This window comes from Gadus morhua, chromosome 21, assembly GCF_902167405.1.
Source record: "Gadus morhua chromosome 21, gadMor3.0, whole genome shotgun sequence".
NCBI classification, from domain to species: Eukaryota; Metazoa; Chordata; class Actinopteri; order Gadiformes; family Gadidae; genus Gadus; species Gadus morhua.
This window is the reverse complement of record NC_044068.1, coordinates 12,981,363-13,003,666: the sequence shown is the minus strand read 5'-3', so window position 1 is coordinate 13,003,666 and position 22,304 is coordinate 12,981,363. Positions and strand designations below refer to the sequence as shown.

The following is a 22,304-nucleotide window of genomic DNA, read 5'->3' as shown; positions in this document are numbered from 1 at the left end:
ATGTTATGTTTCATGTATATTGATCTTCATGCCATTATTTGCCTATTTATTAACATATTTGAAAAATGTATAAATTATTTTATTTCTATTTTACATATTGAATCCTTAATTATATTTTATTGTTTCCCTTTGGTTCCTCCATACCTGCACAGTTACTCCGATGGAGATCTCACACTGATCTACCCGGATGGCGGCAGGTGCTCGTCTGGCTTCCAGCGAATGACCATCATCAACTTTGACTGCAACAAGGACGAGGGTGAGGGGGCCATAAAATACTCAAATAATGATCCAAAACCACATCCGAATACAAACTTCATGACTCATCAATTCAACATTCAGGGCAATAACACAAACTTGACCTGATCTAAAAAAAAGAAAAAAACGACGGAACACCTCCTATGAGCTTTACATATTTCTGGTGCTCCTACATGATCTCCCAGACCGGTAGATCTTAATCCTGCAACTAAAAAAGTCCGGACTATTGCCCCTGTTCAGACAACTGTGCCCAAACCCTCCAGTTCTGACGTGTCTGTGTTTCTCTTCTCTTCCTCCCACACGTCTTGTCCGTCTCTCTTGCTACCGTGTTGAATCCACAGCCAACGGGATCGGGGCTCCGGTGTTTGCGGGCGAGACGGACTGCACCTACTACTTTGACTGGGCGACGGCGTACGCCTGTGTGAAGGAGAAGGAGGACCTGCTCTGCAGCCTGGCGGACGGCAGGAGGCGCTACGATCTGTCGCCGCTGACACGGTTCCCCGGTTAGTTTTAAACGCCCGCTGGTCCTGTATCTCTGTCCCTGATCTCCTATCTCTGGTGCCCATGAGGCCGTACCCCTATGTGCCCCTATAGGGTTATGGGAGAATGGGCCCACCAACTCAAATACTGTTGATTTTAGAATACAAGAGCAAATATAACTATATCAATATTTCATACATTTAAATTTCACTTTGAATTAGAAATTCTGGATTTTAATTTTTAGAATGGGGAAGAGTACACTACACACAGTTATACTGTATTTAACATTTTGCATCCTATAAATCGTATAGACTTATAAAAAACGTCTTTAATATTGTTTATAGACGACGTGTAAACCCGAGTTCATATTCACTTCCCTGTCTCCAGTCCATAAAAGCATAAAAGCCCTTTATATATATTCAACAATACATAAATATATATATATAAAAACTTTCACGGAAGTATCCCACTCGCAGGCTTTTATTTGATCTAAAATCCTCATATTTAAAGACATTGGATGGTTATCAAATCCCTGCTGTACTCTTGTCCCAGCGTGGCCATTTTGAAAGCAGAGCTCTGTCCACCACCACTGCTCCGTGCTCCTGCACTCAGCCTTCTTTATCCCTGGTGTTTCCCCCGCGTGTTGAGATGCACTTAGAAGCTGCTCTTGAAGGTTCAAGTGTCCCCCAACTGCTGCCTCAGCTCCTAAATAAGCAATGTCTGCTTTGCACCACAACTTCCACCAACGGATCCCTCCTTTATAAAAGGCCCCAATAATTTGAACGATTGTATTACTTGAAGTTGTTCCTGTGGATTTCCATAGCCAGGAAGCACTCGATATTCACGCTTAACGAATCTGTCGAGGAGGACAGTGTCCTGATGGTCTCCCCAGAGTCTCTTTTCACTCCTACAATCTCCTCTGTGTCCCTCTCCGCCCTCCTCCTCACCGTTTCATCTCTCTCCCCCCTCTCCGCCGACGCCCAGAGGCGGACAATGCCGAGAACTGGGAGGCGGTGGACGCCAACGCGCCCGAGACGGACCCCCGGCGCTTCTACCTCAACGTGTGCCACCAGGTGGTCCGGCAAGGGCCCGCCGAGGGCTGCCGTCAGGACGCCGCCATCTGCGCCGTGGGTGAGGAAGACCGCCGCGCTCCGACCGTCTGCTAACGCCGCTATAGGGGTGGAGGCCCGCCGCGCTCCGACCGTCTGCTAACGCCGCTATAGGGGTGGAAGGGGAGAGGTCGGGTGGGTGGGTGGGTGGGTGAGTGGTTGGGTGGCTGGGTAGATTGATGAATAATTTTGCATTAGCTGAATGCATTAGCATTAGCTGAAGATTTCTGCTAATGTTCTCCTAAAATAGGTATTTTTCCGGTACCTATTTTAGGAGACTGGGTACAGAAAAGGTTATGAATGTAAGGACAATAAAAGGAGGATATTATAACTCAAACCTATCAGTGTTATAATTGTAGGGGGGAGGGGTGGGTGGGGGTCAGGACAGTTAAAGGTCACCTTAACATTTAACAGGCTCACTAGGGATTCTACCTATCAGGGAGTGTTTAGTGGAGCATGGATCTTATGAAGACGTTTTGTTTTCCAGATAAGGACGGTAAAGCCACCAGCCTGGGACGCTTCCTGTCCGCTCCACAGAAGACGGAAATAGGAAATGACATCAGACTCGTCTACACAGACGGCGGCACCTGCCGGGAGAACGTGAAGATCAAGACCGTCCTGACCCTCAAGTGCAAACCAAGTGGGTTTTCTCTTTCTGTCTCAGATCTATATGTTTACATATACATGCTATGCATGTGTGTTTATGTGAGGGATTGTCAACAACTTGTGAGGGGTGGGAATGTCATCTTTTCGGTTTTCTCCTAATCCTTAATTTAGAAGTCAAGAGACTTCGCATTCGCGTGTAGATCCAAAAATTCACGAGAATCTTGTCGAATCATTTACCACGGGTCCGATATAAAATGGCAGAAGCACAGTGGTGGGATGTCGTCATGGTTACCCACGATACGGAATCACATGAGGGAGTCCTGTTATAGGAGATGGATACTCATTTTATTATCTTGCAGCCAATCAAATGACTCTCTCAGGAATTCTGAGGTTTTGTTTTCGGACCAATTAGTGACATTAGTTTGAGTTTCCCGTAATGCTCATTTAGCTTGTGAACATCAATAGATTTCCATTAAAGGTTGGCTATGGATTTTTTTTTTTTTGGCAATTTTTGCAAAATTACTTGAAATCCTTATTATAACCCACTTACAGCCACTGAGTTAGAAGTACTGACATGAAAATTAAACAAGTCTATCATCTGTGGAACGGGCAGGGCTCGAAAAAACAATGATTTCCAGACCCACCGAGTGGCATTGGACAGTAAGTACGTCAATCAAACGGTCGTACTGCACTCCCCCTCCCCCGCTCCCCACGCGTGACCCCTTCGTGCACGTACTCAAAGCTCGTGACCCAGAGCAAGCTTCTGTTTGTCGTTATCCTGCGGTAGCTACTGGAGCTAGCTAACTAGCTAATGGCTCGCTCTCGCGCATCTGTATTCGCTCGTGCATGATTGCGCGTCCATGTACTTGGAATGGGGGGAGTCAGAGTCTGCGTTGAAGGAGAGGGGGTAGGACCATTTGAGTTGTGGATTTTCAAAATACTGCTGACGTTTCGCAAATCCCATACCCAACCTTTAACAAAGTATAAGGTGATTCAAAGTGAATTATCCAATGCTGGAAATGAACACACGCACGCACACGCGCGCACCCACATGCACACAATCACAATCTCCCCCTCCTCCTCGTCTGCAGGTGACCTGGAGAGCGCCCCGATGGTGCGGAGTGTGTCGCCCGACGGCTGTGTCTACGAGCTGGAGTGGTACACGGCCGCTGCCTGCGTGCTCTCCAAGACCGAGGGCAACGACTGCAAGGTGGAGGACGCTGAGGCCGGTGGGTACACACACACACACACACACACACACACACACACACACACACACACACACACACACACACACACACACACACACACACACACACACACTCACATCCTGTGTGCATGCGTTTGTAAACGCCCTGTTCCCCCTCCTCCCAGGTTTCTCCTTCGACCTGTCGCCCCTCAGGAAGACGGACGGCGGCTACTACAACGTCTCCACTCCCGACTATGAGTACTACGTCAACGTCTGCGGCCCACTCACCACCGCCCGCTGCCCAAAGAACGCCGGCTCCTGCCAGGTCGACAAGAGGTCTGTACAAAGGAGCGCGCATCCAGCACACATGCTTTAGGGCTATGTGTGTTAGTTCAACCAGTAGATTGAACTTAACCACCCAGAATGCCTTGCTTCTTCACTGCTTGACCCCATATTTGGATTTTTAAACTCATCAGTTGTCCAGTTGAAACTATTTGGCCGCTGTCATTGCTTGAGATTATTAGCAGCCAGCAGCCAAAACGATCAAGCACATTGAGGGTGGGAATTGAATGGCCGCCTTGCAGTATTCTATGCCAAAACTCATTAATATTCAACCTTATTCCTTTTAAAGCAGAATAAAAGTGTCAAACGGGAACGTTCAAAATGAATAATATGGAGGTGAACTAGCGAAACGTATTAGCCGCTTTATATTACGAAAATTAAATAAAAATTTTCACATCGACATAGAATGCTGGCGGTTTGTTCCCATTGCCGCCACCTATAGGTTATTAGATGAACTACATGTTAGTTGCTTCCGCATGTATTCAAATGAATATGTTCACATTGAATAAGAGCAGTAGAGCAGAGGAGTGACTGTTGTTAACCCTAACCCTACATGGTTACATATGCACATGCGCACAAACATTTTAATAATAAATTTGCGTGTTGCTGTTTATCATGCAACCCTCTCTTGGTCTCGGTCCGTCTCTCGTCCTCACCCTCCTCTCCCTCCCTGGGACAGCTCCAACTCGTGGAGCCTGGGGCAGGCCGACGACCGGCTGTCCTACTATAACGGCGTGATCCAGCTGGCGTACCACAACGGCTCGCAGTACAACACCCAGGACCACATCCTGCGCTCCACGCTCATCTCCTTCCTCTGCGACCCGGACGCCGGCGTGGGGGCCCCAGAGTTCCAGGTCTGCGTCTCCGCCGCAGGGAGACCGTACTCATTGTTCATTGGTCCACGATGATCCTGCTGGCGTTATCAGCTGGATCATCGGATTATCATTGGTCCAGAAGAATCAGATAGAAAATAGAATTGAAAGTACAAATATATTGAATTGCCTAGTCTCTTTTTAGATGTAAGACACAAGCTTTATTGTCCAATTCAAATGACATGAACATTAGCCAGTGCAAACAGAACTGTACAATAATAATTGTGAGTATGTGAATCTATAACTATAACGTATTTTTGCCTTGTAATCAAACCAATGTAACATAGAAGGAGGACAATTTCACATACAACTTCCGCTGGTACACTTCCTACGCCTGTCCCGAAAGACCCCACGAGTGTTTAGTGACGGACCCCAACACCCTGGAGCAGTACGACCTCTCCAGGTAAGGCCCAACAGGGTCTCAAGGTCAGAGGTCAAGCGGGCTCTAGCCTGGTCCCGCTCCAGCATTCACAACAAACCACGTGCCTCTTCGAGCATTGAATAACAAAAAGATAGGAAGAGATATAACTTATTAGAGGTGCTGTTGAAAAGAGTTAAAGAGATGAGATGTGGAATTCTTCTTCTGTCAAACACAGGTTTGTGAAGTTCAAAACTTCTCAATGGTGGAGAACGATGGGGGGGCGGGCCAGAGAGTTGGGGGACATTTGTCTGGTTGTTTGATATCAAAATCCTGCTCCCCTCTGCTCACTCTTTATAACTGTTGAGTCTTAGTCACGGCACCGTTCAGCGCAGATTGGGAATCAGGGTATCACAGCAGACTGTACAGGACAGTAATCCAAAAAAAGATAGAATAAAGAGAAACAAATCCCGGAATATATATGCAGAATAAGAATTAAAATGTAGATGTAAATTGACTATGTCGATCTTGTATACAGTCGAGGAAAACTTTATTAATAGCAAACGCTTCATTATTGCAACAATCCATCATTTACCATTATACCTGGAGTGTCTGAAGTCTTTCCACTCTGCCTCCAGCCTGTCCCGGCCCAGCTCCAGTAGGAACTGGGAGGTCATGGACCAGTCCGACCCCACCAACAACTACTACAAATACTACATCAACGTGTGCCGCCCCATCACCGCCGTCATAGGCTGCGACCGCCTGGCCTCCGCCTGCCAGAAGAAGTATGAAATCCAACAGGTACGTTTTGGGGAGATTCACCTTTCATGTTGCATAAGACATGTTTCATCACATTTCATATTACATTCACTAAGTATTGGTGTTTTGGATTCATTTCATGGTGTCTATTCCAGCTGTGCTCCTATTCCTCCTTCTATTCATCTTGCATACACACGATACACACACGCTGTATACTTTTCCAAGCGTGTTTGACCAAAAATATCTAAGCAAAAGGGTGATTTGTTTAATTGTCCACAATCCCACAAATGGCTCCTTGTCAGCTGGTGGAAATAACATAAGCTGCTCATTCTATCTTTGCAATCAGAAACAGAGTGGAGCTAAGCAAAAGTCCAACCCCGTCTCGTTCTATGCTCGCTACAGTAACAGCTAATGAATAGATCCAAATTTGCGATGTCACAAGCAATTTATACGAACCATCAACCGTCAAACTCAGTTCCCCACTACCTTGTTGCCACGGCAGCGTCCCAGTGCTCAGTCCAACAAACCAGTGATTTGTGTCAGGGAACACGGATCACAGGAGAAGGAACGAGGACAAATCCCTCTGTCTAATCACCGTTCTCCCCCTCTTCCCCTCTCCCCCTCCCTCCCCCTCCCTCCCTCTCCCCTCCCTCCCTCTCCCCTCCCTCCCCCTCTCTCTCCCTCTCTCCCTCTCTCCCTCTCCCCCTCTCTCCCCTCTCTCTCTCCCCCTCCCTCCCCCTCTCTCCCTCTCCCTCTCTCCCTCTCCCCCTCTCTCCCCTCTCTCTCTCCCCCTCTCTCCCCTCCCTCCCTCCCCCTCTCCCCCTCTCTCGTCCAGGGCTCTCAAAGCGAGACGGTGTCGGTCAGCAACATGGGCGTGGCCCAGCGCGGCCCCGTCATCGAGGGGCGGGACCGCCTGCTGCTGGAGTTTACGGACGGCTCGCCCTGCGTGGCGGATGGCCTGACCCTGGCCTCCACCACCCGCCTCCACCTGGTGTGCTCCCGGGGGACTGAGGTGAGTGGGGCTGGGGGAAACAACGTCCACCACGGGATTTTGACGTGGGTTACAAGGGCAGAAGATCTAGGTTTAGAATATCATTTCATAGGTTACTATTGCTGTGGCCTACTGCAAAGAAGGGCTATGTGTGATTGTTTGGAGCTTGTCACAGGAGGGCAGTTCCAGGTCTATGCATTTAGTATGCCCTACACCGACTCAAGTTTTTGTGAGGGAAATTAAGTTGACCATCCAGGATGGTCGTCAAGATTGATATTTAGTCGGCCGATGGCTGTTAATTCCCCGCTGTCTCCTTGCAGGCGTCGGGGCCGAAGTTCCTCAAGTACCGGAACTGCACCGCCGACTTCAAGTGGGAGACCCGCGCAGCGTGCGCCATCAGAACGTCCCAGAGCGACGTGAGCGCACACACACACACACACACACACACACACACACACACACACACACACACACACACACACACACACACACACACACACACACACACACACACACACACCCCCCTTCAACTTCAACTTTTTGAATATAAAACCCTATTTAGTGTCGGTCATGACACGGCCATGTGCTTTGTGTTCTGAGACTGTGGGTGTGTGTTTCAGAGCTGCTCTGTGGTGGACCCAATCACGGGCCACGAGTTCAACCTCCAACCCCTGGCGACCAAGACCGGCTACAGGACCGAGGCCAACGGCAAGACTTTCCTGGTAGGACATGAGCAGCACACACACCAAAACCCCTGCTTCACTCAAGAGTACTCCCATTTTAGTTTAATCCAGGTGTTACATATAAACTGTTACCTTTCATTTCCTCACAAATTATTATCAAGGCCTGTCTGAAACCCCTGCTCCTTTCAAGTCCATGAACCGTACCGGTTTCCTGGCTTGGAACAGACACGTGTCATTATGGGTGATGGGTGAGGATCAGTAAGATAAGACGTTCTCCCAGCCACGAGGCCTCCTTGTTTTTCCTTTTGTTAAGTGGAGCCGAGCTCCAACAAGTTGCGACCCGCTACACACAATCGGATGCATTCAACCCTGTAAACAGAGGATCACACACACACACACACACACACACACACACACACACACACACACACACACACACACACACACACACACACACACTGGCATTCAGCTGCTGAGCTCTCCCTCCCATCAGGTGAACATCTGTGCTGACGTGCCGAAGTGCGGTGACGGCGTGGCTGGCTGCGAGCTGGAGGGGGATACTGCGATTGGTCCAGTGGGGATGGTGAAGTCGCTGCAGTACTCCACCGGCGGGCTGATCACACTCACGTACAAGGGCACGCTGGACACGCCCACAGGTAGCCTGCTAGCATCTTCTCTTGGCCGTCCATCATGGCCACCATTGCCCTCAGTCTTTGTTCCTTCCTCTTGTTTTCCTAAGGGTATGGGGGATGTCATAATGTGTGGCCTGTGAAGCCCTTTTTAGTGTGGCTGTGATAAAGTGCTGTACCAATCCAATGACTCGACTTGCCTTGTCTCTTTACAGTGGTTCTGTGTGAGGCTCAGGTTCAGAAATGAATCCGTCATCGGTCATTCTGCAACTATGTGGTGGTTGTTATGTGTCTAAATCTACAATATAATACAAAGCCTGCAGAGTTGCATAGTTATCAAAATGTGTACACCTGCTTCATGCTGTGTGTCGGTGATCACAAATACCGTGTGTGTATGTCTGTGTGTGTGTGTGTGTGTGTGTGTGTGTGTGTGATGCGATGCTTTTTACATCTTAAATCACCCTTTAGACGGGTTGGGGGTTCATTAACTAATTTATACGAATTCAAGAAGTTTATATGATGTAATTATTAATTCCAGAGTACAGACCCCTTTGTATTTTGCGCTCTTGTCTCAAGTGTCCTCCCCCTCCTCTCCCATGTCTCCAGGCACCCGGGACACCTTCACCATTAGTTTCATGTGCAGCCACGACGCCCACGATGGAGTGCTGAGCCTGGAGAATGAGAGCCTGGGCTCCAGCGCGGAGAACAGCACCACCCACAACGTCTTCTTCCAGTTCGCCACCCCTCTGGCCTGCATCCCTGCCCCCGTGGACTGCCAGGTGTCCGGTAAGAGCCCCCGACACATGGCCATATATCGGCACACATCTATAAATATTTATCCAAGGGGAAACCAAAGGCTACCTGTTGGACCGAGGGCCCATAGTAGAATCTAAAGAGGGCATCCTTGCCGTCTTTTCTTTTCCGTTAACAAAGATCATCCATGCTCCATGCATTCTGGCTTCACTATGCTTTTATAAACCATTTAATTATTTTCAGCGTAGTGTTGAGCCTGTCTCTAATGGCAGGCGGGAGATTTTAATAATTCAAACACCTCAAGAGTCATCAGAACCCTGTTATTAACTGGCTGGGCGACGCCATCTAGCGTAGCTGGTCTGCGTGAGTGGGAGGGGTTCTGTGAGTGCCCACAGTGGAGTCTTTTCATTTGAGAGAGGTACGGGCTGGCCATTTTTTTTATATGCAGAATATATCAGTTGAAGGATGGGATTTTATAATACTTACTTGTTGAGATGTATTATTACGTTAAAGACATTTTGACATGACGTTGTTTAAAGAACTATACCTTGAATGTTCGTTCAACCGTGGATCCTGTCTTTTTTTCATCAGATTCCCACGGCAACGAGTACGACCTCAGCCGTCTGACCCGGAACGCCGACGACAGCCCCTGGATCGCCATAGACGCGTCCTCCAAGGCGTCAACTCGCCAATTCTACATCAACGTCTGTAAACCCCTGCCTCCCGTTGACGGCTGTCTCGGTATGTAAACACTCACTCACTCACTCACTCTTTCACCCTCTTTCTCAAACTCTCAGGCAGACATACTCACTCACACATTCTGGCACCCACCATTGTGTGTATAAATCTATGTGGAGACAGACCTTCTAGTAGTGTAACCGGGGCCCCTCTCCCTTCAGGGCCCCTGGGAGCCTGCGCCCGCCTCAACGGGCTCATGGTGAACCTGGGCTACGTGCAGTCCAGCCCGCGGTTGGCGGAGGACGGCTCCGTCACCATCGTGTACCACAACGGGGACCCCTGTGGTGAACGGGGCCGCTACTCCACACGCCTCATCTTCCAGTGTGACGACAATCCCGTGAGTCCCCCCCCCCCCCCCCCCTGTGCCCCCGACGTTATTATGGGTTGTGGGGGTTTATTCTGCATCACATGTTCCGGGAAGGTAACGGTCCGGTGGAGAAGAAGGGTTGAATGAAGCAGGGTGTAAGAACCGCAATCGCTGAGATCACAAACACAGTTCCCATTGGCTCAAAGCAGTGCCAGGTGATGCGGCGAACGACGCCGTCGTTGCGTTTGCTGCCGTCACTATGGGTTGATTTTGTCACGTAGTTGGAACTCTTTTGAAACACTTGCCCCAGGTACACAAAAGCATCCAACTGATCCAATGTTGGCCGCTATATTGTAATGAATTACATTGCTGGAGGTCTGTACTTATTAAGCATGTTGCCAAACAATAAATCTTTTGTTTCTTTCTTTTAACGTGTGTGTGTGTGCGTGTTTGTGTCTGCAGGGCTCCGCGATCTTTGACCGCCAGGACGGCTGCGAGTACGTGTTCGTCTGGAGAACGTCTGAAGCCTGCCCCATCAGGAAGTCTCAAGGTGAGTGGGCCAACCGTACACCGGCGACAGCGGTGGGGACTGCGTCACAATGACAACCTGGGACAAAAGCAAGGTCAACTAATCACACCGCATGACGGATGAATGACCCGTGGGACGCTGCGGTAACCGCTTACGGTTAACCGGCCAGTAACCCATCACCATAGACATTAGTTCTACTTACTTTTATTAACTAAATGATTGAAAATGTTTTGCCTGTAAGTATGTCAACTATGGCACCCATTGCACTCCTTACCACCCGTGGAAGGAGGGATCCCCAACTCTCAACGTTCCGTCTCAAGATGTCTTCCTTGCTAATTAAGGGAGTTTTTTCTTTCCACCCCCTGGGGGGGTAGAATGGATTGCCCTCCTGCCCCCCTACAAATACAAGTGAATGGATTGACCTCCTGCCCCCCTATAAATACAACTGAATGGATTGACCTCCCGCCCTCCCCATGCAGGCGATGACTGCCAGGTGCTGGAGCCCCACAGCGGGCACCTGTTCAACCTGAGCGCCCTGGAGGGGAGGGACTACCCGGTGCAGAGCGGGGAATACACCTACCACCTGTCTGTGTGCGGGGGGCTGCAACGGGGCATCTGCACCCACAAGGACACGGGCAACGACCGCGTGGCCTCCTGCCAGGTGAAGGGGGCCGTCCAGAAGATAGCAGGTGAGCGACAGACAGACAGACAGACAGACGGACGGACTCTTTCACACTCTTTCGCCAGCGATTCATCTCAATTCATTCAATCTTCGTTGGCCTTTCTTACCGGCACTCTGTTTGAGGTAGGATCCGTTGTGATCGAATCTGTTTCTCGTTTTTGACCACATGGGGATCAAACCCAGTATCTTCTGCTCCCAATACCTTAAGAATACTATGAGCGCCGACCCAAATGTCTGGCGTCGTTTAGTTGAGCAGTTAATGTTGGTCCTTCGCTCCAGGGCTGCTGGTTGGGAACCCCCACACGGCGCTGCAGTGTCTGAGCAGTGAGGATGTGGTTTGTTCCTGATCCTAGGGATGGCGTCTCAGACTCTGAGCTACGTGGGGGACCAGCTCATCCTGAACTACACCATGGGCGAGACCTGCCACAAGATTTACAACCGCTCCACTGAGGTCTACTTCTCCTGCCACCCCGACCAGCATCCAGTGAGTGACGCACACTGACTCTCACACGCTCTGACTCACACACACACTGACTCACACACGCTCGGACTCTTACACGCTCTGACTCTCTCACACTCAGACTCACACACACTCAGACTCACACACACTCTGACTCTCTCACACTCAGACTCACACACACTCAGACTCACACACACTCTGACTCTCACACACTCTGACTCTCACTCACTCTCACACACTCTGACTCTCACACACACACACACACACACACACACACACACACACACACACACACACACACACACACACACACACACACACACACACACACACACACACACACACACACACACACACACACACACACACACACAATCACACACACACACACACACGCAATCTCACTCACAATGTAAAACTAGGGCAGGATTGTCGTGTAATATTGCCTGCCGCTTGTCTTGCCGACTGTAGGGGGCGCCAGAGTTCATCAAGGAGACCCCGGAGTGCACCTACATGTTTAACTGGGAAACAGCTCTGGCCTGTGTCCCTGTGAAGAAAATATCCTGCTCCTACAAGTAAGACACACACACACACACACACACACACACACACACTAGTATGGTCATTCTAGGATGGTTGTGGTGGTCTATGCGTGTTGCTTCAACTGTATGGTCTAAGCATGTGATCCAACCCCCTCCCCCCCCCCAGCGACGGCAAGGGCAGCTCCTACGACCTGTCCTCCCTGGCCCTGGATAACACCAACTGGGTGGGGGAGAGCACCACCCCGGGCTCCTCCACCACGCAGCAGCGCTTCTACATCAACATGTGCCGGTCCCTGGTGCCGCAGGGGGGTGAGTTAGATTGGGGGCCCGGGCTCGGCCGTGTGCTTCGATAGATCTGTCTGCCATTCCTGTACCCTGCATCTCTAATGTCATGAATTGGTCATTGTTTTTTCAAGAGGTGTGGATCCTTGAACTATTGATCATTCAATTCAATGACAACGAATTAGGAAATTGTGGGATTCATGATAATGGCATGGCCGGTTTATTCGATTTCCCCGATAAATCCATTGTTGGTTTGTTGATAATTATGTACAATTGAAACACGGATCTTGTTTTATTTTTTCTTTCTTGAATATAGAAATAATAAACCAAGCATTCAAACCTTCCAGGCTGTGTAAATGTCTCACTGCCTGTATTAGATGCTTTCAAGAATATCCTGGTTTATCTTTATGAAAACCACTGCAAAAAAAACCTCTTAATCATCGGCCCCCGCCCCCTTTCCAACATCATCTGCTATAGGCTCGTGGAAGTGTCCGTCGGGCGCGGCCGCCTGCCTCAAGGAGGGGGACCAGTACGTGGGCCTGGGGGAGGCCAACGCGGGGCCCAGCTTCGAGCGTGGCGTGCTGCAGCTGAAGTACACCGGTGGAGCGCTCTGCCCTGACGACCTCCGCAGCAAGAGCGCCGTCATCCGCTTCCAGTGCGACAAGGACAAGGTGGTACGTGACCCCCCCGCCCGTCAGACCAGTGCTCAGGGTGGACCGTGGCGTCTCTCAGCCTCAGCCAATCAACGGGCCAGGCTTCAAGAGGAGCAGCAAATCCCCCTCCCTCCAATATTTATACTTAGAATTGAATGATGATAAAATACTCTAACCCTTCAATTCTGTTTAGAATCAGAGATGATGATCAACCAATGTTGGTGTGTTTTGCATCAAACTATAACATTGTGCACTACATGGCTTACCCTTGATCAATGCTGATCTCTCACTCATTCACTCACTCACTCACTCACTCACTCACTCACTCACTCACTCACTCACTCACTCACTCGCGCTCGCTCTCTGTCCCTCGCCCAGGACTCCCGGCCCATCCTCGTCACGGCGATCGAGGACTGTGTGTACACCTTCATGTGGTACACCGTGGCCGCCTGCCCTCTCAACAGCAACATGCACGGCGCCTGTAGGGTCACCAACCCCGCTACAGGTTAGACCCACGCACGTGTGCATGTACACGGATTTGCTCAATTCTCTGAATTTCGTCTGTAGACTGGCTATGAAATGATGTCACTGCATTACAATTAATAGAATGTACCACTTCAGAGAAACATGTTAGAGTTCTCACAAAATGTATGTTTTGAAAATCAAATGTGGCCTTTAGTTGAATTACTTCAATATCACGATATAAAATACAAAATGATTTGAGTGTACATCTTTCTTTGGTCAACTGTAAGTCCTTGCTCAGTGGTTGAAAGCTAGCTTAGTTTGTGGACTGATTCAAATTGTAAAGCTATGTCCCGCCCTTACCTCCAGTCGTCTCAAGAAAGAGGTTAGCCTTTTGGCCTTAAAAATGCCATCTGACTTCCGTTGTTGAGCCTTTCATGTCTTAACGGGTTCATCAAGGGGTTAGGAAAGAGGACATCTTTGCAGACGTAGCGCCATTGAGTGGCCTCTCAGCCACAGAACGTCTGAATATGTGTATCGTAGAGTGCGCATACACAGCCTATGTTACACTGCCCCAACAACCAAAATATTAACCAAAGTTTCCCCCCCACCCCACCATCCAAGGGCATCAGTTTGACCTTAACCCTCTGTCCGTGGAGGGGGGCTACACCATTTACGACCACGCCGACCACCAGAAGATGATCCGCCTGAACATCTGCGGAGAGCTGCCCAACTCCGGGTGCAGCGAGGGCACAGGTACCCAGTTCATCGCCGCTGTCAGTCGACTGGTCGCCCCAAGGCAACACTGTTGCCATGTTGACCACTCTCCCCTCTTTCTGTTGATCCATGACGTGACATGCAACGCCCTTGCACAGTAGGAGCCTTGTAACATTGAAGTTGTTGAATGTTGTTGTTTTCTTATTATTTATTGCCACAAAGAAATATGAGTGAAAACTTGAATTGAAGAATAGTTTATTAATATCTCTTTAAGGATTTATTCAAATGAATAAACAGAAAGAAAACGGACAAACAACAATTTAAACAGTAATTTGGATCAAGTTTTAATGATACGTTTAATGATACGTACGCTGTACGTTGTTCATGGAACAGCGGCTGATCTGCAGTCGTTAAAGGCTCATGAAGTCAGATCATGAATAATGCACTTTGGTGTCGAAGGTAAAAAAAGAATCCACCCTATTGAGCATTCTGTTAATGGTTGCCGATCTTTGAAGATGATGTCCGTTTCGGTTGACCGTACATTACGTCACTCCACTTTAAGAACCAGAGGGAGGGCTTTGGCAGGGATCTGCAAATGCGTCAGTGTTTTTTGCTGAGATGTTGAACAGACTTTGAGCGTCGTCCACCCCGGGCACGTTGAAAAGAAGCGTGATGCCCAGCCTGAGGATTTGCGTCACTTTAACACTGAATCCAGTGATGTGTGCGTCATAGACTGGGATGTTTTTTTGCTGTGGAGTGAGTTTTTGGATAGCAGCAGACGATTGTACTTTACATTTTGTCCGGCTCATTTGTACCCTTTGTATTATAAAACAGCAATTAAAACGTACAGTAAAACAGGACTGATACTGTAGAAACTTGAGTAGAAAAACAGAAACACAAACTCAGTATTTTTTTTAACGCAATGATTGTTTGTACAAGGAATTAGTAGTAGTTGGTCATCACCCCTTGGAAGGAATAAGTAGGAAGTCGCTCTAATCTAACTGACGTCACTCGTTTACTACAGCCGTCAGCTCTGTCAAATTAACCTGAGTGGGCGACCATGGATCAATAAACACGCGTTTCTTTGTATGGAATTACTCCGATCTTTGGAGGAACATGGCAGGCAAATCTCGATGTGGTCCTCGTAGCAGGGGGTGGAATGTGTTACACGAATTGACGAGGTGTGTGTGTGTACATCTGCTTCACTATGCATTAGGTGTGTGCATCAAGACCGTCAGAACTTCGGTGAGCGGGGGCCAGACCAGCAGGAAGCTGTCCTACGTGGACCAGGTGCTGGAGCTTACTTACGAGGGCGGAGACGCCTGCGAAGCCAACCCGGCCCTCAAGCACAAGAGCGTCATCAGCTTCATCTGCAGGTCTGCCCACTCCCTCTCTAGTTACAATTTGTTTTGATTGACCTTTGGGCACGATCTGCTTTTGATGATGATTGTCATGATGATGAATGTATGCTTTCTTTTCAAATTGCATTTTTTTTTTTTATGTTATTCCTCATTTACGTTCGGTGAATCGGGACAATAATTTCAAATGACACATTTCAAGGAGCTTGCGGCATACTGTGTGTATGTGTTAAGATGAGTCAGAGTTTGCCCCACTCACCCTAACCCTAAGGAATCAATTAATCTAAGAAATAACGAAATACAAGTCAAAATGATAACAGTTTGTAGGCCATGTAATGGGTATGGATTCTCAGTGTACTTCAAGGTGCCAGTTCTGAAGTGATGTGTTCCCCCCGTCCAGGTCTGCAGGCTGGGGTACGGCCTCCACACAGCCTGTCCACGTGGACTCTGATTCAAGCACCTGCACCCACTTCTTCTCCATGCACACAACCCTTGTCTGTGAGCAGCCGGTACGTAACCCTAACCCTAACCGTACAGGAAGACATTCCTATAAATTCTGTGTGTTTTTGGTTGTATTTTTATTTGTTTGTGTATTTGCCTGCAAATGTGATTGTGTGCGTGTTTGTGTGTGTTTGTGTGCAAGCGTGCAAGCGTGCGTGTGTGTGTGTGTGTTTGCGTGCAAGCGTGTGTGTGTGTCTGTGTGTGTGTGTTTGCGCAAGACCTGCACATGTGTAGAGAGTCCTAATACGATGTATACATACTGTACATTATGTATTATGTACCTGACTAGCAGCTCTCATTGTCACGGATTAGCAATACTGGCCAATACCAGACTGACAGTTAATCAGAAACCCTCCCTGTGATCCATGCTAAGTTTGTGAGTGTGTGTCTATATAATTTATAATAATAAGGATGATGATGATCATTTTAGTTAGGATTCTGAATTAATAAAAAATGAACAATCATATTTATTTATTTTTTAAGTGATTTTTTAAGTGATTCTCGTTCCCTCTCTTTTAATCTGCCTCTCTGTGTCTCTCTCTCTCTCTGTGTCTGTTTGTCTGTCTGTCCGTCTTTTTCTCTGTCTCTGTGTCTCTCTCTGTCTCTGTCTCTGTGTCTCTCTCTGTCTCTCTCTGTCTCTGTGTCTCTCTCTCTGTCTCTCTCTCTGTCTCTCTCTGTCTCTCTGTCTCTCTGTCTCTCTGTCTCTCTCTCTGACTCATTGCCCGCCCCAGGTGACCTGCTCCGTCCAGAATGGCTCCACCCTCATTGACCTGAGCCCCCTGATCCACGCCACTGGCTATTACAGTGCCACGGGTATGTACCATCACGAGGGAGGGAGCAGAGACGCGACAGAGTTGTTTTTGGGTGTTTTTAACAACCTGCTCTCTTCTGCTCTTTTCTGCTCTCAAACTTTACAACTCTTGAATCTTCCCTACAGCGTCATTAACTTTTCTTCATCCCAAAATGAGAGAGAACCACCTCTACATACATTATACCTCTGCACCCACAGTTGGAATAAGCCTATTGTTATGAAGCATATATGACTTCATCTCACTTTGTGATGCGTGGCCCCAGATGACGAGCTGACCCAGAATGAGGACGACGGTATCCCAGACTTCTACATCAACATCTGCGAACCCCTCAACCCCATCCCTGGCGTGGCCTGCCCCCCCGGGACCACCGTCTGCATGGACCCTGACGACGCAGCGCCTGTGGTGAGTTACGGACGCACGCACGGACACACACGCACACTCCCACGTGCGGAAAGCCGGAAGGGTCCCAGCGTTTCATATACAGCAGTATAATGAGCTCCTGTTTTTGCAGCAAAAATAAAATTAACTTTATTCAATAAATCAATGGCAACCAAAGTAAGATGTTTACATCACTACGCTATGTAGGGCTAGGCTATATCGGTTGATTAAACCTTGTTAAATTCAGTAATCAATTGAAGGCTAAACAGTATTTTCACTTTATTCCTCAAGTTGTTTCTCAGTTTAGTTCTCTTTATTTGTTATCCATATTTCCACCTACTTCGTTTGATGTGTCTTCACCGTCTTGTGTCCAGGACATCGGGAGGACAACCAATGGCCCGCGTTTTGACAGCGCCACCAACGAGGTGTCAATCACCTACAATAGCTCCACGCCCTGCAGCGCTGACCCCTCCCTGAACTACACCTCCACCATTGTCTTCAGCTGCCAGAGGGGCCTGGATCTGGTACGGGTTCACCGGTCAGACGCTCAACAACAGGGCTGCTGCTGTCGTTTCATTCAAAGGGTGCCACCCAATAAAGCTTACCTGGAAACAAACAGACCGCTGAGTGCAAGCCTGTGACCTCACAACAGGCTTTATCATCTCATGAACGTAGAAGAGGAAGCAGAAGCCGCTCGATAACAAGTCCCTTATATATTAAAATGTATTTGATATTGAATATGTACATATATTTACATATATACTTTAGACAAGCATATGAATATATGTGCAAGGCAAGTTTATTCATATCGCTGCTTGACCATAACGATGCTGTGCAATATGTTTAGGATCAAAATACACAGAAACAAGTCCAAGAATACAAATGATTAAGATTCCTGTGTGTGAGTTTAAATTAGGGATGTCCGATATTGGCTTTTTTGCCGATATCCGATATGCGATATTGTCCAACTCTAAATTTTCGATTCCGATATCAGCCGATACCGATGTCGATATTTGGGTTATTTATTTTTCCTCAAACCTAATTTAGGTAACATTACATATCTCCTGTTGTGGAATTAACACAACATGCTTAATGTTATTGTGATGCCCCACTGGATGCATTCTTGAATGCAACAAGGCTTTCCAAATGTTAACATTGTCTGTGCAAAATAAGAAAAATACTTCAACCTAATTTAAGGGAAAAGTGCCATGTTTATTTTTTTTTTTTTAATGGTCTCAGACAACAGTTTGGATTACACTCTCCCTGAGATAATCTTGACAATGCCCACAACAAATAGGGCAAACTTGACTTCACAAATGATAAAACATTGTACCTGAACAACTATGTGCAACATAGCAGTATGTTTCTTTAACTAAAACTCAATAACCTTAATTGAATAAATGCACAAATATGAGTCAATTACAATGTGCACTGTACTGCACAATTTTGAAAACATTTATTTGAGCTATAAAAAAAAAAAAAAATAATCGGTTTTAAGGCAAAAAAAATCCGATACCGATATTGACCGATATTACATTTTTATGCTAATATCGGGCCGATAATATCAGTGGGCCGATAATATCGGACATCTCTAGTTTAAATGAATGACTGGTGATACCAGACGACTGACCCCCCCTCTGTCACTAGGGCTCCCCCCGCATGCTGCAGCAGCAGGGCTGTGTGTACCTGTTCGAGTGGGCCACGCCCGTGCTCTGCCTCGACGCCACCCACACCAGCGGCTGCCAGCTCACAGACTCTCAGATGCAGTTCACCTTCGACCTCTCGCCCCTCAAGGGGGAGATCCAGGTAAACCAACATAAATAACGTACTGCGTAGAATACAGTTCAAATCTGTTCATTCCAAGTTCATCTTAAAAGAAACATATATTATATTCAGATATATATAAAATATATTCCCTGTTTTTATATAAAATTATGTAAATATACATACAATATTTCTAACTATGAAAGTGTTTATATATAATTTAATACATAGTACTATTATTTTTCATTAGATGGGTCTTAATCCATCATAGTCCTAGTCATAACCGCAGCATGCACCAACAACCAATGAATCCATATAAAAGGGGCTGTGAATAATACACATCTTAATAATTAGTCACAATACAATCAGCAATAAAGAAACACACAGAACAAATAAAATGCGACAACAATTTTGCACTGCAAGGTTCGTATACAACGACTGTAGTGAGGCCCGTCTCTCCCCCCCCCCCCCCCCCCCCCCCCAGGTCCCGGCCGGCCCGGGGGTCTCCAGGGTGTACCGGCTCAACGTGTGCGGCTCGGTGGCAGAGCCCGCCTGCAAGGGCAGCGCGGTGTGCCAGGTGTCCAGCTCCGGGGGGCCGGCGGTGCCCCACACGGCCGTGTCCTTCGGCCGCAGCCAGGCCATGACCCTGGACTACCGGCACCAGGAGGGGGCGCTGCTCATGCAGTACGGCGGGGGGGACCTCTGCCCAGCGGGTGGGTGTTCACGCCGCTCCACGTACTGGGGATGAAGGGATGGGTGGTCTGGGAATCCATCCGCTCATGGGATCTACTTTAGTGGAGCCGTCATGAATAGTGGCATATGTTTACATTCTATATCCATATCTATATATATTCTATATAGATCTATATCTATCATATCAAGAGACGGCCAATTACTTATTTGGACAATGATGTTATTAATGATGATATTATTATGTTATCATTAGTCCAAAAGGTTTTTTCCATTGCTCCAGAACAACATGGAGTTAATGGGAGTTTTAATCTCAGATTAGTGATTAACCTTAAACACGCACATTGTTGGTAGATGAGACGAGTACGGTTATTAAAAGGAATATGCTTCACGCGTATTGTCTATCGTTTGTAAATGATCCATGCAGTACTGAGTGTTGTTGTGTGTGTGCCCCAGTGACGCTGGAGGAGAAGCAGTGCGTGTTCCCGTTCGTCTTCCAGAAGAAGTCGTACATGAAGTGCACGGTGCAAGGCCGCACGGACGGCAGGCTGTGGTGCTCCACCACCGCCAACTACGACCAGGACAAGCAGTGGGGGTTCTGCGGGAAAGGTGTGTGTGTGTGTGTGTGTGTGTGTGTGTGTGTGTGTGTGTGTGTGTGTGTGTGTGTGTGTGTGTGTGTGTGTGTGTGTGTGTGTGTGTGTGTGTGTGTGTGTGTGTGTGTTGGGGGATGAGAGAGAGAGTCACTTTGAAAGTGTTCTAGAAATGCCATAAATACATTTATTTGGTAAAATGTATTATTATATTTTTATATATTCTTTTAGTATTATTATTGCATGATATATATTTTCTAATATTACACCCTAGGTGCTCCTTGACAAACAATCTGATTTAAGTGCAAGTCCCTTTGTACATAGTACAAAAGGGACCTAGTAATAGCATCCCAGCACAAGGGAAGGTTACCACGGCGACCCCTGCTCACTAACGGTATGAGCGAGATGTGTGGCAGTCCCCCTGAGGCCTCACTCATCACCCCCCCCCCCCCCCCCCCCTGTACCCTCCAGTGTCAGGCAAGCGCCAGACCTCCATCCTGCTGACGTGTGACCAGGGGGCGGGCCAGGGCTCCCCCCAGCTGCTCTCGGAGACGGGGGGCTGCGCGGCCAGCTTCCGGTGGGCCACCAGCAAGGTCTGCCCCCCCAGCAAGATGGAGTGCAAGCTGGTGAGCCAGCACCAGACCTACGACCTGCGCACGCTCTCCTCGCTCACCGAGCCCTGGAAGTTCAGCCACCAGGGGGACGCGTGAGTCTGCCGCCGGGGGCGGGGCCTTCTTTTGGGGACTTTTTCCACAGTTTGCTTGTTTGTTGTCAGGGTTTGTTTCACTTTACTTTTTGGTTTTGTTTTCAACGGAAAGCTAGGTACTTTTGATCTAGACCACACCCACTATCAAAATGCTAAAATGTAAATTTTTCTGTTTTACTGCCTGTAAGCACTGCCTCTCTAACCTTTATACATCTTATCTCATCTTACATCTTACTCCGTCCTTCTTACTGGACGTCCCTCTCCCCCCCCCCCCCCCAGGTACTACATCAACCTGTGCCGGGCGGTCCGCGGGGGGCTGACGGGCTGCCCCAGCAGCGCCACCGTGTGCCGCCACACGGCGGCCGGCGCCACCCAGGCGCTGGGCCGGGTCTACACACAGAAGATGAGCCACGCCGGTGGGCCCATGTTTCAAAATAAAAGTCCCTCTGCTGGGGGGAAAGAAAAAAACCAATAGAGACATCCATGTCTTAAGAGCTTTTTATTCTGTGTATTATGGACTCCTGGGACGAGTGAAGGAATATCTTATTGGTCCTTCCATAACGACATACCTTTATACTGTAGTATCGATTAAATAAATAAGAAAATGTAATGAATGATGAGTAAATAATAATTTGTATTTTACAAAGCGCTATTAGCAAAAAATGGAGAAGATTACATATGGCTTAACAAGGAGCCTATGTCCTGTTGCCCCCCCCCCCCCCCCCCGACCCTTCTCGTGCAGACAACCGGGTGCTGGTCAACTACTCCATGGGAGACAGGGTGTGTGGCAACGGTAAGGAGGCCCAGACCGTGATCCAGCTGACCTGCGGCTCCACCGTGGGACGCCCCACCCTCATCAGGTAGCCAGCCGTGTGTGTGTGTGTGTGAGATACTTTTATTGTTGTTTTATTTTGGCTCCCCACTGATTCTAGTCGCACAGGAGTAGGAAATGAAACACAGCTGTGCTAGGTGAGAGTAAAATGTATAAATTAAAATGAATAAACATAAAAGCATGCTTTTATAGCCAATTAGCTGTGAGAAACCTTTTTGTTTGAGGAAACTCTGAACACCGGTCAAGGCCCCCGGGTTACATTTTGATGGAACGTC

The 22,304-nt window shown here is 48.1% G+C and overlaps 1 protein-coding gene across 1 annotated transcript in view; it reads left to right on the top strand.

Moving 5' to 3' along the window:
* igf2r (insulin-like growth factor 2 receptor) overlaps nt 1–22,304 on the top strand; it is a 42,217-nt gene that overhangs the window by 13,285 nt on the left and 6,628 nt on the right. The window contains exons 10-44 of the mRNA XM_030345044.1: nt 153–256; nt 597–758; nt 1,720–1,866; nt 2,332–2,484; nt 3,542–3,679; nt 3,825–3,975; nt 4,661–4,835; nt 5,141–5,256; nt 5,850–6,012; nt 6,806–6,982; nt 7,282–7,377; nt 7,582–7,683; nt 8,138–8,300; nt 8,880–9,059; nt 9,618–9,767; nt 9,926–10,101; nt 10,534–10,621; nt 11,080–11,289; nt 11,636–11,766; nt 12,214–12,317; nt 12,451–12,593; nt 13,044–13,240; nt 13,598–13,724; nt 14,306–14,437; nt 15,615–15,774; nt 16,157–16,265; nt 16,989–17,070; nt 17,332–17,471; nt 17,822–17,971; nt 19,095–19,253; nt 19,696–19,924; nt 20,358–20,510; nt 20,963–21,197; nt 21,477–21,613; nt 21,940–22,057. Of these exons, the coding sequence (XP_030200904.1) occupies nt 153–256; nt 597–758; nt 1,720–1,866; nt 2,332–2,484; nt 3,542–3,679; nt 3,825–3,975; nt 4,661–4,835; nt 5,141–5,256; nt 5,850–6,012; nt 6,806–6,982; nt 7,282–7,377; nt 7,582–7,683; nt 8,138–8,300; nt 8,880–9,059; nt 9,618–9,767; nt 9,926–10,101; nt 10,534–10,621; nt 11,080–11,289; nt 11,636–11,766; nt 12,214–12,317; nt 12,451–12,593; nt 13,044–13,240; nt 13,598–13,724; nt 14,306–14,437; nt 15,615–15,774; nt 16,157–16,265; nt 16,989–17,070; nt 17,332–17,471; nt 17,822–17,971; nt 19,095–19,253; nt 19,696–19,924; nt 20,358–20,510; nt 20,963–21,197; nt 21,477–21,613; nt 21,940–22,057 (5,157 nt within the window). The remainder of the gene's footprint in view (nt 1–152; nt 257–596; nt 759–1,719; nt 1,867–2,331; nt 2,485–3,541; nt 3,680–3,824; nt 3,976–4,660; nt 4,836–5,140; nt 5,257–5,849; nt 6,013–6,805; nt 6,983–7,281; nt 7,378–7,581; nt 7,684–8,137; nt 8,301–8,879; nt 9,060–9,617; nt 9,768–9,925; nt 10,102–10,533; nt 10,622–11,079; nt 11,290–11,635; nt 11,767–12,213; nt 12,318–12,450; nt 12,594–13,043; nt 13,241–13,597; nt 13,725–14,305; nt 14,438–15,614; nt 15,775–16,156; nt 16,266–16,988; nt 17,071–17,331; nt 17,472–17,821; nt 17,972–19,094; nt 19,254–19,695; nt 19,925–20,357; nt 20,511–20,962; nt 21,198–21,476; nt 21,614–21,939; nt 22,058–22,304) is intronic.